Source organism: Papio anubis, chromosome 16, assembly GCF_008728515.1.
Source record: "Papio anubis isolate 15944 chromosome 16, Panubis1.0, whole genome shotgun sequence".
Taxonomy (NCBI): Eukaryota; Metazoa; Chordata; class Mammalia; order Primates; family Cercopithecidae; genus Papio; species Papio anubis.
In genome coordinates this window covers 90202032-90214048 of record NC_044991.1, presented here as the reverse complement: position 1 = coordinate 90214048, position 12017 = coordinate 90202032, and the positions used below count along the sequence as shown (strand labels likewise).

Below are 12017 nucleotides of genomic sequence, written 5' to 3'. Positions count from 1 at the left end.
CCCTGCAGCCCGAGGCCCTGCCTCCTGCACGCACTGCCCATTCACACGGCAACTTTGTCATTGTCCTCTTCCCCCACCAGGTCTTTCCAGGACTGGTGAAGCCAAAAGATTCACATATCAACATCTCAAACCTGGGAACCTTTGAATTCCATATTTCATGATCACGCCATGCCCACAAGGTCGCAGGTGCTCTGGGATAAAAGCCCTTCCCCTAACTGAAGGACACCCAGGCCCTTGTGCTCCAAAGCTGAGACAGAAGGACCTCCGTCTACACCCAAAATAGAAAAGGCATGGGCCTGGGCGGTGCCAGGCAAATGAGCAAGAGAAACACGGTTACATAACCTGGTGCCGCAGGGGACCATGGAGAACTGCGACTTGGCCTCTTGTTTGACACTTTAAATTAGCATAAAATTTAGCATTATCTAATCTGAGCCAAAAAAAAATTCAACTAAAAATGGCCTTGGTGGTGAGCATGTATTATTTTACTTAAAATAACAGATAAGTGTCAGGGAACTCACCGTTCCAGGCCCTCAGAATGTCGTATGGCCTGTGGGTCCCCACAAGATCCCTGGAGAGGCCAGGGAGGGGCCTGGGAGGGGCCTCTGGGGCACTGCCATGTGAAACCAGCTGAGACGGCTGTGATCTTGCCCCGTGAAGTCTGAGGGCTGAGACAGGCTCTGTCCGGGGGCTGCCCAGGCACGGCTGCCCTGGGGACAGCAGTCGCAGCCTCGTCCTTTCCTTCCCGGGCCTGACCCAGCACAAGGCTTTGAGGAGCAAAGGGCCACCTGGCTCTGCCACTGAGCATCTGCTGTTGGCAAGGCCCAGGCGGCTGTGGTCTCGTTTGCAGTAATTCCCACAAGAGGAAGAGAAGCAGGGAAAAAAGACTGAGCCTCAGGCCTCTGTCTCCATGATGGGGACTGCTGGGTGGGAAAACGGAGCACCTCCTGGAGTGTCCGCAGCCTGCACGGGGCAGCAAGGGAAAGCTGACCCTAGCCTCTGCTTTGCCTGAGGTCCCAGTGAGGCGTTGGGGGTTTGAGATAAACCAGCCTCCATCCCAAACCCTAGAGAAGCTGATGTCCACGAATGCACAACCAGGATCTACCCCTGCCCAAACCAGAGCCGCCCAGCGCATGGATGCTGCAGACCCAGCGTCCCCACAGTTAGAGGACAGTGCAGAGAACAGAGCGTCTTCACCAGAACCCACTCTGGGGTCTCTGTTTAAAATGCCGACCTAAGGAAAGCCTGTCGAGGGCCAGTAGCATGCATGGCTGAGAGCAAGGCCATGGCTGCCTGGATGTCCCTGGTTCCCAAGGGCCACTGCCTGGCGAGCCCAGTTGGAGCCCTGGTCAGCCAGTGGAGCTCAGATGTGAGCCCTAGTGGCCTCAGGCAGGAGGTTACCGTCCTCCCTTCAGCGCTGCCATGAGCCTTTGCAGCCAAGTGCTTGGTTCAGGCTGGGTCCTCTGTTTCTGTCTGCATCCCGGCCTCCCGGTTTGCGTTGTTATTTTAGCACCCTGACTCTGACGACCATTTAGGACATTTTTAAGCCGTGGAAAAACAGAGCTAGCTGTTGAACAATGACTTCTAAAATTACTTCAGTTCTGAAGCTTGGAAGAGAATTAAAGTCTTGGCAGAAGGTGCGGAGTCTCATTTCCCCTGTTTTTCTCCAAGGCGGCACCAGCCTCGGCTGATTCTCCAGAGACAATCAAACGGCTCCCGGAAGACACCCAGGTCGTTCCATCATCCTCCGTGGCCGGAGCTAGACCCAGGTGAGGCAATGTCACCTCTCAGAGCCTGGCCCCGAGCACGGCCTCCGCACCTGCGATGTCCGGGCTCCCAGGGGCACCACGGCCCAGGCAGGCGGATGCAGCACTTCCTGCGGGGGTGGGGGATGCTGTGTCTGCAGTACGAGGGATTATGCCGGAGCCCCGACCAGCAGGGACGCACCTAGAGCCATGGCAGAGGCGGCCTCACACACTTGAAGGACAAACCGGAGCTCAACCAGGCCTCGAACGCCACGTCCCATCACCCCACCCTGGCAACACCTGCTGGATCCCGGCTGGTTCTGATGCACATTCCCACTTGCAATTTGGTTTTTCGTTGACTTGGCCGCGTGGTACGCCCTTGAAATGTCCTTTCCCAGCCAGTGGCTGTTTAATTCCCCTCTCTCTGCCGAGCCCTGCGGCTGGCGCCAGGCTGTGCCGCCTCCTTGGGGTGGGCGCCACGTGTGTACGGAGCCGAGGACGAATGCTGTGGGTTCTGCTTCTAAAAACTGAATCTGACCCAGAAACTTTTCTGGACAGACTGAGGAGAAAATGCCTCAGGCTGCACCAGGAGGCAGCTCCGTGTTTGGAGAAGGCACATGGAAGTGAGTGTGAAGAGCCGTCTCTCATGAGCACTCAGGGAACTGGAGAGGAGTCCAGGGAACCCGCATCGGATTCTGACATCACCAGCCTGAGTGCCATCGGCCGGAACCCTGCCTGCCCAGCCCTGGTACCGGGAGAATGGGAGGGGACCTCAGGGGCCTGCTCAGTGTCGGCATCTGCCTCTCAGAGGGTGTCTCTGTCCCAGCAGGAAGCCACAGAGGGCGCTTAGGCCCTCATAGCAGCTGACGGGCAAAGAGAAGCTGAAAGCACCCAGCTTGCTGGGACTTGGCTGGGTGCCGCCCCTGACATCAGCCCTGTGCTCTGTCGAGGTACCAGCCGCTTCCTGCCCCTGCCCACCACCCAGGGCCCAGGTGGCCTCCAGCCCCACCCCACCCCTCCTCCTGGCACCACCCTGCGTGCCATGCTCACCACTCCCCTGGCCTTGCCCTCGGATTGCCCTGCTCTCGGGGCCACACGGAAGCCGATACCACACCCGTGAGGTATGAAGTCCGGCGGCCTCCGGGGTAAAACGGCATCCCCAAGATTGGAGGCTCCGTCTGAGGCACGGCGTGATCCCCAGGGCAGGCATCCTGGCCCTCGGATGCAAATGGAGCCCGTTCTCCTGCAGGATCCCGGCCCACGCAGGTCAGTGGGGGCTGTGCCGAGGTCCACACCCACACTCAGGGAATGTGGCCTTCGGCCCTCAGAGCCCATGGCCCCAGAGAAGACCCCAGGTTGTGCAGCTCCCTGGAAATAAAGTAGAACAGCCTCACGAAGCTTCATGATCCTGGATTGGACAACAGTTTCCTGGATACGACACCAGAGGCACAGGCAATAAAGGAGAAAACAGACACGCCAGACTTCGGAAAAACTTTAAATTCTGCGCCTTAACAGACAATCTCAGCGGAATCAAAGGCAACCCACAGAACAGGAGAAAGTATTTGCAAATCATATATCTGATAAGGAATGAATATCCAAAATGCACAGAGAACTCCTAAAACTCAACAAGAACAAAAATCCCAACTCAAAAATGCACAGAGGGCATGGCTAAGTGTTTCTCCAAAAAAACACACACACGGCCAATAAGCACGTGAAACATCGTTAACCATGAGGAAAATGCAAACCAGAACCACAGCGAGATGTGCCTCACACCTGCTGGGACGGCTACCGTAAGAAAAAGCTGAAAATAAGAAATGTTGGTGAGGATGTGGAGAACTGGAACTCTTGTGCACGGCTGGTGGGGATGTAAAATGGTGCCGCCACTGTGGAAAACAGGATGGCACTCCCTCAAAAAACTCAGAATGGGCCGGACACAGTGGTTCACGCTTGTAATCCCAGCACTTTGGGAGGCCGAGGCAGGTGGATCACAAGGTCAAGAGTATGAAACCAGCCCGGCCAACATGGTGAAACCCTGTCTCTACTAAAAATACAAAAATTAGCCAGGCATGGTGGCAGGTGCCTGTAATCCCAGCTACTGGGGAGGCTGAGGGAGGAGAATCACTTGAACCCAAGAGATGGAGGTTGCAGTGAGCTGAGATTGTGGCACTGTGCTCCAGCCTGGGTGACAGAGCAAGACTCTGTCTCAAAAAAAAAAAAAAACTCAGAATGACCATGTGATCCGGCCATTCCACGGCTGAGTGCACCCCCAAAAGAATTGAAAGCAGGGCCTTAAAGAGACACTTCATACCCACATTTGCAGCAGCATTGTTCATAATAGCTAAAACACGGAAGCAACTGTATCCATTGGGAGACGAATGAATAGACGGAATGTGGTCTATCCATACAATGGAATATTATTCAGCCTTTACAAAGGAGGGAAATTGTGACAGACACTGCAACATGGATGAAGCTTGAGGACATGCTAATAAAATCAACCAGTCGCAGAGGACAATACTGTAGGTGTCCAGTCACAGGCAGTCCCAGAGCTGCCACATTCGTAGAGACAGAAAGTAGAAAGGGGAGGCCGGGGGCTGGGGGAGGAGGCATGGGGAGCTGTTTAATGGGGACAGAGCTTGGGTGTGGGAAGGTGAAAAGCCTTCTGGAGATGGACAGGCTGATGGCACAACCATGGGAATGTCCTTAGTGCCACTGAACTGTTCATTAAAAAAGGCTAAAATGATAAAATTTTATGTGCATTTTACCACAATTAACAAAACTTGGAGAAAAAAGTAGAACAGCCCTGAGTCCAACCAGCTCGAGATCACACTCCCTCAACCCTGGATGACACTCCCAATTACACCCCAGAGTGACAGGGAAGGGCCAGGGGCGTCAAGGGGCACCCAATTGCAGGAACCCCAAATTCAAGCCCACCAGCTCCAAGGCTCACACAAAAAATCCCAGGAATGAGACAGCCTGGCAAACCTCTGAGCTACTTTCTTATCTTCTTTAAAACGCCCCAGAATGTACTGTCGGGCTTAGGACGGGGCTCCCTTCAGGGTCCAGCTGTACAAGTAAATACTAAGTGGCTGGGGAGGCGGGACAGGGTGGGGCCAAGCTCTCCCAGCTCTCTGGGCAGAGACATGAGCCTCCTGGGACCTGGGGCAGTGGCGTTCAGGGGCTAAGCTTTCCCCATGGAGCACAAAGGGCTTTGTTTGTTTATTTTTTCTGGTCAAGAGATGTGCCTGCTTCCTCTCATTTTTCCTTTTCAGGCTGCAGTAAAGCAAAGACCGAGGAAGCTCCCGCACATCAGGGCGAAGAAGAACACAGACAGGACACAGACAGGACACGGACAGGACACAGACGGGACACAGGCGGGACACGGACAGGACATGAGACGGAACCGCAGACAGGACACAGGCAGCGGGACACAGGCGGGACCGCGGACAGGACATGGACAGGAACCGCGGACAGGACACAGACAGGACACAGGCGGAACAGGACAGGACATGGACAGGACCACAGGACAGGACACAGGCGGGACACAGGCGGGACCTGAGGACAGGACCACAGGACAGGACCGCAGGACAGGACATGGACTTGGTTTTCTGAGGACATGAACCACAGACAGAGGGTTTCTGAGGACAGGACACAGACATGGACAGGACACGGACCAGGACATGGACATGGACACAGACAGGACACAGACAGGACACGGACATTGGGACACAGAGGCAGGGACACAGACAGGACACGGACAGGACACAGACATGGTCACAGGCAGGGACACAGGCGGGACACGAGACCTGGAGACCTGGACAGAGACATGAACCCAGGACACAGACATGAACACAGACGGAACCTGACAGGACCGCAGACAGGACACGGACCAGGAACCTGACCCGGGACACAGAGCGGAACCTGAGACAGAGACATGGACAGGATGCAGGCCGGGACACAAGCGGGACATAAGACAGAACCTGGGACAGGACATGGACAGGACACGGACATGGACACAGACGGGACCACAGGATGGGACAGGACAGGACACGAACATGGACACACAGGCGGGGACACAGGCCGGGACAGGACACGGACAGGACACAGGCATGGACAGGACAGGACACGAACAGGATGCGGACTGGACGAGACGGAGGGCTTAGTAGAAACCAGCCTCTTCCTCCTGGGAAAAACAGAGGAGTCCTGGAGTGCCAGAGGAGGGGGCAGGGAGTGCCAGGAGGTCCTCCCGGGTCCCCTCCCGGCCCCTGATAAGGACATCAGGGGTCCCTTTTCTTACCCAGGCCCCTAACCTGTGGTCACCCCTGCCAGAACCCCCACCCCAGGGCCTTCCCGTAGTGATGGATCCTGGCAGCCTGTCTCAGGAGCCACCTCAAGGAGGCTTCAGGGGCAACTCTCTGATCTTTTCTTGTGATGAGGCCCCACTGCACCTGGTGGGGTTGTGGCTCAAGGTGGGATCCTTCCGCCTGCGGAACTCCCTGCCTGGGCAGAGCTCTTCCTGCTCAGGAAGTCGTTCTCCTGCAGCTTAGGCCTGGGTTCTTGCGGGCTGAGGCAGGAGGAGGCTGGAAGAGGGAGGAGGGGTGTCATGCACGGGATGTCCCCCACTTCACCTTTTTCGGTCGGGGACAAAGGGCAGGCACTGCACAGGGGCTGGGGGACTTCCACAGAGCCCAGGGCCAGCCAGGAGGGACTGGAAGGTTCTGAAACAACTTCCCAGGCAGCCTGAGGAGGGAAGCCACAAACAGCTGGGAGGAGGGAGGGAACTTGGGCAGGATGCGTCTCCCTCACTGAACAGGGATCGCACCCTCGGGCCCCAGCACTCTGTGGGCGGCCACCTCCCCTCCCGGGCCCCGCACTCTGTGGACGGCCACCTCCCCGTCCCCGCACTCTGTGGACTGCCACCTCCCCCCTCCCGGGCCCCGGCACTCTGTGGACAGCCACCTCGGTGCCCTCTGGGCCTGAGGCTGGTCAAGCCTGCCAGGCCCCACCGCCTGGGGAAGGGGGAAGTCACCTGTGGCCCTGGACTGGGGGGATCTCAAGCCATCTGCCAACAGAAGGGAAATCCAAGGCCACCCACAGGCCATGCTGACCACAGCCTGGTCACTGCTGAAGAGCAGAAAGGAGCCCGAGGTCCTGGGACTTCACATAGCAAGCACCCGCGGGGGGGCAACGCCAGGACCCTGTTGTGTGGTCAGTATTTGAGGATGCACTGCGCATGTACATGCACACACAGAGCACAGGTGTGTGCACGGTATCACACACACACCCCCATTGCAGGCACTCACACAGAGCTGGTGCACAGAGGGCAATCCCACACACATGTGTACACACAAGCAGTCAGCCCTCTCTCTTGAAACTGTATCCAAATCTGCTTCCCTCTCACCACCCCATCCCCAAGGCGGGGGCGTGGGGGTGTTTTCTGAACCACAAGCCTCTCAGGAGGGAGGACCCAGTTAACTTTGTTTCCCAGCCCTGTGTCTCAGCTGGATCCACAGACTTTAATAGAGATTTACAAGAACTCTGCTGAAGTCTGTGGCAGCCACAATTCAAACATCACCCGTTACACACGCCTCCTCATGACAATGTTCAGTGTGAGTGACTGACAGGGGTTTTGGGGTGCAGCGTTGCCTCTTCTTTGCATTTTTCTCTTCTCACCAGATGGATTTCTTGAATTGGAAAGAAAGTCACAGAAGTATTTTGTCTTGTATACTGGTAGTTAAGATATGAGATTAGCCATGAAGAGGGAAGAAACTTCAAAAATGAAGGACAAGAATGGTGGGGCCAAGGCATGTCCCTTTCAGAAGAACAAAGAGGCAGCTGCAGCTCAGGGGGCTGCTGAGCTGCTGCAGGCCCTCGAGTCCCCTACCATAGACCAGGAGAACTGGACACTGCTTCCGACAGCAGCTGAACAGGAGGAAGAGGTACCTCTTTCCTGGCCTGACCAGTGAATGAGTGAGCGATAAAGTAGGTGTGTGAATGAATGAGTGACTAAAGGGAATGAGTGGGTAGAACAAATGAGCAAACAAATAAGGTGAAGGAATGAGTGAACAAATGAGTGTGTGAATGGATGTGTGAGTGAAAGAGTGAGTGAAGGAAGAGAAATGAGTGAGTGAACAATTGAGTGTGTATGGATCGGTGAGTGGTGCATGAATGAGGTGAATGGTGAAAGGAATGAGTGAACAAATGGTGTGTTGTATGAATCAGTAAAGTGTATACAGAATAAAATGAATAATAAAATGCTCAAATAAATGGGCCCCTAAATATTATATGAATGACAAAGAGTAAGAGGCAAATTAATTTCATGTGTAAATAAATTAGATAGATAAGTGAATAAAATTAGGCAAATACATGAAGTAAAATCAAGAGAATGGGAAACAATGGGAAAAGTAAAGAAATGGAGAAATAAAATTAAAGAAGTAAAATAAAATTAGATAGAAATGAAATGGAAACAAGTAAAGTAAGAGTAATAAAATGAAATGGAAAGTAAATGAATAAACAAGTAGATAAATAAAGTAAAGAAATGAAATGGAATAAGTAAGTAAAAAATAGAAGTAGATAAATGAAATGGAATAAATAAGAAGTAAATAAAATAAGTAACTAAAATGAAACAAATGAAGTAAAATAAGTAAATGGAATAAACAAATCAAGGCAAACAAATGGGCATAAATAATCGTCATCAATCGTCATCGTCATTCATCATCATCATCGTCGTCATCATCGTCATCATCATCATCATCGTCGTCATCGTCATCATCATCATCAAATCGCCATCATAAAATAAATCATCATCATCATCATGAGCGCTTATCATCATCATCATCATCATCTTTCATCGTCATCATCATCATCATCATCATCATTTCATCGACATCATCATCATCGCTCATCGTCATCGCATCATCGTCTTTCATCGTCGTAAAATAAATCATCATCATCATCATCATCATCGTCATCATCGGCTCATCATAAATGAAGTAAAAATGTGAAGTAAATAAATGAAGTGAATGAATAAATGGAAATAAAATGAAATGGAATAAACGAAAATGTCATCAATAAATGGAAATCATCATCATCATCATCATCAAAATAAACAAATAAAAAAATGAAATAAATGAAATAAAACAAAATGAAATAAATGAAATAAAAATGAAAATAAATAAATAAAATAAGTAAGTAAATAAATAAATGAAAAATGCGATAAACAAGTAAACAAACATCATCATCATCGTCATCATGCATCGTAAATAAAGTAAATAAAATAAATAAATAATAATCGTCATTTCATAAATAAATGTCGGTAAATATAAAATTTCATCGACAACTCGTAAATAAATAAAATAAATAAAATAAATCGTAAATCGTAGAAAATCATTAAAGTGAAGTGAATAAACAGTAGATAAAACAGAAGTAGATAAATGGAACAAGTAAGTAAATAAACAAAATGCGTCGTAAAACAAATGCGTCGTAAATGTCGTCATCGTCGTCATCATCGTCATCATCATCATCACATCTCATCATCATCATCATCGTCATCGTCATCATCGTCATCATCATCATCATCGTCATCATCATCATCATCGTCATTTCATCGGCTCATCATCATCATCATCATCACTTCATCGTCATCGTCATCATCGTCATCATCATCGTCATCATCATCGTAAACAATGCATCATCATCATCATCATCGTCATCTCATCAGTAGTGAGTGAATGAGTGAGAGTGAGAGAGTGAGTGAATGAACGAGTGAGCGAGGTGAATGAGTGAGTGGATGAGTGAATGAGTGAGTGAATGAGTGAGTGAATGAGTGAGATGAGTGAGGTGAATGAGTGAGAGTGAGTGAATGAGTGAGTGAATGAACGAGTGAATGAGTGAATGAGTGAATGAGTGAGTGACTGCATCAGTGAGAACCTGGGAGTGCAGGCGGGACCGAGGCCCCGCGGTCACAATGGCACTGGGGGCGGTGGGCTGGAGACCTTGTCCTTAGAAGCCCCGGTGCTGGACCCCTCAGCTCTGCCAAAGATGAAACGCCCCCAGACGGGCCAAGGGCTGCCCCCAGTGGTGGCAGTGGTGATGGCGCCTCCCCGTCCGTGTGGCTGTCGCCTGTCTGCTGCTTTCCCCAGAAGACTTGGGGGGCCCTGGAGACCCCAAAGTGTGGCGTCGGCCGCCGGCCCCTCCAGCCCCGCCAGCGGCTGGCCCTCTGCTGCCCTCTGCTGGCCAACCCGACCCACAGCGGCTCCTGGCAGGCGAGGGGAGGGGACCAAAAGGGACCACAGGGGCGAATTGGGACGATGTCAGCTCCTGCCAGCATCACGGAGCCGGTTGCCACGGTGACGGGCTGCTGTGCGGGCCCTCTGCAAAGCAGGGAGTGCAGCCGTCCTCATTCCACCAGAGCCAAATTCCTCACGCTCTGCCTCCCGGCGAAACCCATGTGGCCACAGGCCCAGTGAAGGGGGAAGGGGTGTGGGAGCAGCTGGGCCACCCTCTGCCCAGGGCACCCTGGGCACCGCAAGCCTGGCTCTGCCTGGGAGGCCCTCAGCTGGCCCCTCGTTCCTTCTCCCAGGTCGGGCCTCCAAATGCTCTTGCAGCCATGTCCCCTCCAGTGAGATTCGGAGGATGCCAGGGGTCGCCGGCACTGCCCTACCCAGCCCACAGCGGAGATGATGTACTCCGCCAGAGTGGAGGCCGGGGGCTGACAGAGGCAGGCAGCCCCAGCCAGCCCCCCAGCCCTGTCCTGAGGCTGCTGAGCATGACGCCCACTGGGGAGGCGGGCAGCAGACCCAGGGCCTGGCAGGGAGCCGGCTGTGGCACTACCTGAATCAGGACCCAAGCTACAGCCACTCCTGTTCCAAGCAGCCCCTGGCAGCTCTGCCAGCATGCAGGGCACAGCCATGGGGAGGGGACACCCACATGCACTGGGCCAGCTGCAGGCCTGCAGGGCCACTGGGCATCTCACCCTTCCTGCCACCCAGTGAGGACAAGGGGCAAAGGACGAGGCATGGCGTGAGGGAGGATGGGGGGGACAGAGGGGAGGAAGACCCCATGGCCTGGGCCCCAGCCCACCCCCAGGCCCAGAGCTGCTGTCCACATGGGAGCAGGACTGGAGCCCCAGGAGGGCAGAGGAAGACCCAGCCCCCGTGGGAGGCTCCCAGGGACTCCCCTGCAGGTTAGGAGCCCCCAGATGTTTCTGCAACATCAATCGTTCCCATTTCTCGAGTTATTACTTTATGTAAACAAACACAAGAGTTGCTGGTTCTAAATAAAGTTACTTGTCTGTGTCAATTAATATCTCATATTCTCTCCTGAAATAGAATTATTTGTCTCTGGAGGAATCACGTTAAAGACTGACATAGGGTATAACTGTATCATTTGCATATGCAGATATGTCTAATTATTCAACTTGCAATTAAAGGCTTGTGTGTCAGCAAATGAGACTAATTAGATACATTTATCTATGATAATCAGCTTTTTACAAACAACATAGATCCCCCTTGGTTGATCAGGGAAAGCTGCTGGACCAGGGCCCTTCTCCCCTCGGGCACCTCTCACCAGCCTCACTCCACACCCCTGAGCTGCACCCCAGCCCTGGTTTGTGGGGGACAGGGAGAGCTCAGGCTTCCCACCTTTCAGAGGTGGTGCTGAGGCAGCAGCCACGAGGCCTCTCAGTCCCCACTGGGGTTGGGCCTGCCCCGGCTGCCCAGCCCTCCCACTGCCCTGGCCCCTCTGGCTGCCCCAGCCCCTCCAGTGTGCTCCTGGAACTGCCCCTTATTAACTCTACACACAAACCCTGGCGGGGCCTGCCCAGAGGACTTGAGGAGCTACTACCTTGCTTTCAAAGCTCCGTGCCTTTGAGACCGGGACTGTGCAGTTCACAACCCCATCTTCAAGGCTGGACTCTCCTTGCCCATGGACCCCGCTGGTGCTCCCCTTCCTGGGCACCCCGACTCCACAGCCCTGTGCCCTTTGGCCAGGCTGTTTCTGGCCAGGGCGGGCTGACATGCTGGGGACTTGACGTCCCCAGAGCAGTCTCCAGCCAGGTCCTGGGTGAGACAGCCCTGGGCAGCTGAGGACCTGGCGAGGCTGAGCCCAGAAGGCTGGCCGTGGCCTGCCTGATGGCCGCCCTGGTCACGGGGCATTTCACCTCCTACTCACCTGCTGGTGTGCCCTGAGAGTCACCTCCAAAATAAACAGCTTTCCCTCCTGAAGTAGGATGAACAGGGCCCCCCAAATACGTCCACCCAGAACCACAGAATGTGGCCT

General features: G+C 53.4%; 1 protein-coding gene across 1 annotated transcript; it reads right to left on the bottom strand.

The window, feature by feature from the left end:
- Positions 1–460: 460 nt before the first annotated feature.
- On the bottom strand, positions 461–1961 carry LOC116270837. Its single transcript, XM_031656905.1, has one exon. The coding sequence runs from the start codon at positions 1130–1132 to the stop codon at positions 515–517; it is 618 nt and encodes a 205-aa protein (XP_031512765.1). The 5' UTR covers positions 1133–1961; the 3' UTR covers positions 461–514.
- Positions 1962–12017: the final 10056 nt, after the last annotated feature.